The sequence below is a fragment of the Ipomoea nil genome, unplaced genomic scaffold (genome assembly GCF_001879475.1).
Source record: "Ipomoea nil cultivar Tokyo-kokei standard unplaced genomic scaffold, Asagao_1.1 scaffold1407, whole genome shotgun sequence".
Lineage (NCBI taxonomy): Eukaryota > Viridiplantae > Streptophyta > Magnoliopsida > Solanales > Convolvulaceae > Ipomoea > Ipomoea nil.
This window is the reverse complement of record NW_017617835.1, coordinates 1,444,556-1,450,434: the sequence shown is the minus strand read 5'-3', so window position 1 is coordinate 1,450,434 and position 5,879 is coordinate 1,444,556. Positions and strand designations below refer to the sequence as shown.

The 5,879-nt window shown below is 40.4% G+C and overlaps 1 protein-coding gene across 1 annotated transcript; it reads right to left on the bottom strand.

The window, feature by feature from the left end:
- Positions 1 to 1,091: 1,091 nt before the first annotated feature.
- Positions 1,092 to 3,782, bottom strand: LOC109186828. The gene is made up of 4 exons (XM_019336986.1): positions 3,572 to 3,782; positions 3,365 to 3,441; positions 3,150 to 3,240; positions 1,092 to 1,407 (listed from the first exon to the last, which is right to left on the bottom strand). The coding sequence occupies exons 1-4, from the start codon at positions 3,607 to 3,609 to the stop codon at positions 1,377 to 1,379; spliced, it is 237 nt and encodes a 78-aa protein (XP_019192531.1). The 5' UTR covers positions 3,610 to 3,782; the 3' UTR covers positions 1,092 to 1,376.
- Between the last annotated feature and the right edge of the window lie 2,097 nt (positions 3,783 to 5,879).

The following is a 5,879-nucleotide window of genomic DNA, read 5'->3' as shown; positions in this document are numbered from 1 at the left end:
CGATTCATGACCGGTTGTTTTATTTTTATATATTTTATTTTATCTTACTGCTCAATAAACTTGAAATTTTAGTTGGTGATAACGTGGACCATGCAATGATCTTGTACGACTGCAATATATTATATATATATATAGATCTTCTATTATATGCAGATAAGCATGATGTTCAATAATGCTTGCTTGTGCAATCTGTAAATATGCGTTCAATGATGTGGAACACTTTATCAAGAAAATTTGTACTTTAGATATGTAATATAAGTACTCCTATTAGTCTATTATTATATATTAGTCAATATGTATATAGTATATACTCGGTTTTACTAGTCCATACCATCAGGTAATAGTGCCGAGTTTCTCTGTTACTTAGAAAGATATATTCAAAGTACCTATAAAGTTCTTGTAATATAGTGTTTTGTTCAATTTAATCCTTGTATCTTTATTCTGTTTAATTTAGTCCATCTACTTTTAAAAAGTGGTGAAATTAAGGACAATTGTCCAAATCTCATTAAAAACATGGTTTTAATTATTTATTTTAGACATACTAATTTAATATATTGATGGTAAAAATAACTAATTTTAAATATTTATAAAGAAATATATGAGTAAGAATATAAATATCGTCAGCGCCATATAACCTAAGTTACCCGTAATATTAACACCATTAACTGTTTTTTAAAGTACAGGGACTAAATTGAATAAAATAAAAGTATAAGGGCTAAATTGAACAAAACGTTATAGTACAGGAACCTCGTAAGTACTTTGACCAAAAAATGTATATATTCTATGATTCTCGAAGCATATACTATCATTAATGATATGTGTTTTGGAAGGATGTTTTTGAAGTGGTTTAATCTGATTTCCTCAATTCTCTGGTTCTTTCTCGAGTTTTTATTTTTCTAGACTAGAAAAATGGAGAAATAATTTATTTTTGCTTATATATAACTATAATTGTATACATGAGTTGAATGATAATGATGGTGGGATGTGGTCATAGTCAAATGGGGCCTGATTAGAATGCAAGAAGGCCTTTAAAAGATGTTGACAAAATTTAGACAGGCATTGGAGTGGGGAATATACTACCACTTGCAGAATTATTAATGAAAGATGGCATTTTTCAATACAAATCCATACAAAAATAACACTGTAGTGAACACAGGGTGTTGCCTTTTTCTGGAAAACCATGGAGTTGCAGTTTAGTTAGCTTTCTGAGAATCTTAGGTTCAACACAGTTTCCAAAATTCACCAGTGCCATCATACCTGTGAACAGCCATCTTGTAACAATACTGTCATGCTGCATTATGCTTGCTTATTACAAAAATAAATTTAAAAAAATGTCTCTCCAAGAAACCAGAATCCTAGGCACGTTTTCCATCGCTTCACTTGCTCTCAACATCATATAGCTCTGATCTGAACATATATGTTAAGGCAAACAAGTTACAAGCATATACATATATAAACAGATGTCACAATGATCAACGATGACCCGCTTTGTATATGCACTCCCCCTTCTGAAATTAATACGAATATCATTTTCTGGAATACACACAACTAAAGAGGCAATGATGCTTGAATAATGATACAAGTATAACCCCAAGCTTCTTCTCAACATTACAGAGAACTTGATGACAAAAAGGCAAAAAGCACATATCTATCCTTGATCTTGGACAAGACATGATGATAAGGCGAAGAAGTCCTAACAGAGTCATTATCCCTACTAACAAATAAACTCATTGCCAATATAAGAATCAAACATACATAACATGATCGGTTGTCATCTCTGTGAAACGCTTTATTCTTTGAAGTCTAATCTTTTTTGCAGAGCTCTTCTTTCTATAATGTAGGCTTCCATTTACCTCTACTTTTCTAGTATAGTCTTGTCATCTTTGCAAGAAAACTACATATCACTATCCATAAGGTATATTTCTCTATTCAATATTTGACAGATTATTCTTCCATCTTACTGTTCACAATGTTGAGCCATGGGGACCTAAAGAGCCCTGCCAGCCTGAATCTAAAAGAACTGAGCTTTCTAGTGGTCTAAAATTCAGTCCTTTTAACAGCTATTTTCTGATACTAACCGCAGTTCGTACAGTCTAGAAATACTATGGGCACTGTTCAGAACGAGCACCACAAAATCAACCTTATACTCATTTTACAAAGACCCTCAAACTTAAATATAAGCAACAGAATAATCTAATCCTCATTGCTTATATAGTCACATGTAAGTTGTAACAATCACAAATGAATAACACCTAACGCAAACTCATGTTCTTTGAACTGCAAATTGATTGTAATATCTTTTAGAAAGTTCAAGTAACCTAAAGAAACTCAATATTATCAATAGAGAAAACAATTAAGAAAAAATCTGTAAAAGTGAACAAAGGCTAGAAAATAGTTTCTGTTATGACATAGAAAAATGGAGAATGTATTTCTCATTGTGACAACTTTAGAATTTCATGCTATTTGTTATTACAAGTATAATAATGAACCCAACATGCTCTTACGATCATACTTGCCTTGAAAATTTTCTTCAAATGACATTCAATCCAACAGTCAACAGATAGCAATTCTAACATTTCAAGAATCCAGATTCCAAACAACATATTTTATAGCTGTTCAGGTCAGCACAATATACAAGGACATGACCTTTCCAAAAAACTCCCTAGAATTAACAAGTCTATCATGAAAGGAACCATAACCAAACTATCAGTATACTTGGTGAATTGTATGTAGAGAAAAGTAGCATCATGCATTAATCCTAAGATTTATTAACAAGTTTATATCAATGTATAATTTGAAATAAACTGGATTTGATTAAGTTAAATTCTTCAACTTGATTTAGAATGAATTACTGTTCATATTTCCCTCCTAGGTATAGATTGCCTGCAGTTCTAGCATAAGCACAATACTTTCCACCTCTTCATGCCAAGGCCTCAAATTCTAATTCTAAATTCTCACTGAGGGATTGGAGCAACACAAATGTCAATGTCCTCACAACAAAATTTAATCAATTCAGCAAGAGCAAATGGGATATTCTTGGATTATGTACTACTCCAAATTTTAGGAAAATAACATAAAATTTCAACTCCCACACAAAGTATATAAAGCACAAATAAACATAAATATGCAAAATAAGAAATCAAGGATACATCAAGTAAAGTCCATGAGCAAATGCACCGGCCAGAACGCCATAGAACAGCCGATCCCTCACAACCGGATTGTGTCGCAGTGAAATCCGAACTGGTAAACCAGAGTTCATAACCATTAGGCCATTTAGGAACCAATAACAAAACCTAAAATTGAGAATAATGACAATATGAATACACGTAATTTATGAAAACAAACAAAAAAAACGAAAACTTACTCAGAGGAAGAACAGGAGCATAGACTAAAGGAAGCAGCATCATGAACGGGGGTTGCTTTCGTGTCCTAAACATTTTCCTTTAAACCAAAAGGGATACACATCAATTCATAAATTCAGTCAGAAATCAAGAAAAAAATAATCCTTTTTTGTTAATTTGGGTAGTATGAAAAGCAAAATTGTGGTTTGTTATCAAGCAACGGGGCTTACTGCTCATTGGGGATCTGGGGATCGGTCCGTGAAGCCATAGTCGCCGAGAACCAGAAATGGGGACGTCGAGTGACAGAAGAATTGAAAAAGTGGCGTCAAAACAGGTGGCGCGGGGGCGGTAATACGGTCAATGTAGCTGGCTTGAGGATCCTTCCGCTTTTTATTTCTTAGGCATCTATGATTTTAACATATGAAATATCAAGGCATCCAATTTGGAAGGGTAATTCCCCCACCAATTATGATAAAATATACTAATTTTTTTTTTTTTTGAAGTCATAAAATATACTCCGTACTAAAATATAAGAAATCAAATGACACTTTATGACAGGATAATAGGGCTGGCACCCGACCCGGATCACAAATGGGCATTGACTCAGCATCACATGGGAACCCAACGGGCAGAACTCCAACGGTTAGGAATTCCAACAGGTGTCACCTTTATTGTCTTTGAAGCCACCATTGATGCCACCTTTGATGAGAGAGAGTTAAAGCCTCAACGCCTCATTCATGACTCTTCATATTCTTGCCGTTAGCTCAGCTCCCCAATGATGACTCTTCATGTTGTTACCGTTAGGACCTAGCATAAATAGAACTTCCCTCAACTGAGCAGGGGACATTGTGCTTTCTATACTAAGACAAAAGCAATACAACCATCGTATTCTCTTATAGCATTGTTATATTATTATTTACCGGTAACGTTATTACCGTCATTGGTGCTTTCATTGAGAGCCTGAGTCCAATACTCAAGCAGGCTACAACACTACTCTTTTTCTCTTTCAACAGTAAGCCTGAAAGAATGGCGTCCCGCAACTCCCACGGTTCTCGCAACGTGAACAATGGCAATGCCTCAGGTGACCTCCGGGACCAACTCACCAACAATCGTGGAGGGGACCTCCGAGAACAGCTCAACAATGGGAGGCCCGGGGACCTTCGAGACCAACTCAACAATGGGGGGGTGAACCAAGCCGTGAACCTCCAGGCGACTGCCGATATCATTCAGCAAGCAGTGACGGCAGCGCTAAATCAGGTGGCGGTGGGACTGCAAGGCCAAGTGCCCACGCCGCGGCCCCAGCAAATAGGGGTAGAGGCCCAAAGAAGTGGACCGGCCAGACGACAACCAGGCCCTTCCCAATCTGCGCCAGAACGATTGGGACAGAGGGCGCCCGTGCGGCAAATATTAGGATCACGGGCCGAGGGGTCCTCTACCAGAGGCCCTCGCCAACACGAGAACAGACAAGCCGAGAGATCACCCACAGAGGAGGTGGGCGAGTCTCGGGAGCCGACCCCACGCCGACACGTTGATGAGTCGGCCCTACGTCGACACTTGGAGGAGCGACGCGTCGATGAGCCGGCTCTGCGTCGGCACTCGGCGGAGAAGCGGCGCGCTGATGAGCGGGTCCCACACCGACACTTGGATGGACGGAACGTCGAGGAACCCGCTCCGCGTCGACACTCAGATAGACAGCACGTCGATGAACTAGCTCCACGCCGACACATGGAGGAGCGGCAGCCGGCCCCGCGTCGGCACCCTGACGAGTCGGCCCTGGTCGAGAAGCTGCAGAGAAGAATCGAGGAGTTAGCAAGAAGGGTGGAGGCACGGGAGCAGTCGCCGGAACCTGAGGTACGGATGGCAGCACCATTCTCCCCTAGCATCATGGACGTACCTTTGCCGAGGGACTTTAGGTTGCCCGCCATCAAGGAGTACACGGGGGCCACTGACCCACGTGTCCACATGACGAGGTACAAGGCTGCTATGGTAATGATCGGGGCAGGGGACGCCATCATGTGCCGAGCGTTCTTGTCCACACTGGATGGAGCGGCCCAAGACTGGTTCAACACCATCCCAGATGGGTCGATCCAAAACTTTGGGGAGTTATCCAAGAGCTTCCTAACATACTTCTCCGGTAGCATACATCGCAAGAAACCCTTCTCTCACCTCTGTGTAGTGAAGCAAGATAGAGGCGAGAGCCTCAAAGACTTCCTGATCAAATGGAAAAAGGAAGTCAATAATGTCTACGACTTCGACTCCAAGGCGGCGATCCCGATATTTATCCATGCCTTAAGATCAGGGTATTTCCACAAGCAGCTGAACGCTCACCACCCCCGCTCTTACGAAGATCTGATGAGGACGGCTAGCTGCTATGCCGAAGCAGAGGACGTCGACAGGAAGAAGAAGGACGAAGAGGATGGTAGGAAAGATGGGAAGCCTGGGAAAGCTGGTCCGCCCAGCCAGGCACCACTCTCGAACCACCCGACCGCAGGGAAAGGCCGAGACCACGAACGGCCTCGCCTAGTCCCCTTGCGTAAT

Bases quoted from the DNA above. Each gene is read 5' to 3' on its own strand.
- LOC109186828 (XM_019336986.1), bottom strand. From the start codon at position 3,609: ATGGCTTCACGGACCGATCCCCAGATCCCCAATGAGCA. The intron at 3,241-3,364 runs GTAAGTTTTCGT...CTGGTTTACCAG, and splicing joins TGCTCCTGTTCTTCCTCTGA to TTCGGATTTCACTGCGACAC. The intron at 1,408-3,149 runs GTATCCTTGATT...ATATATGTTCAG, and splicing joins GCTCATGGACTTTACTTGAT to ATCAGAGCTATATGATGTTG.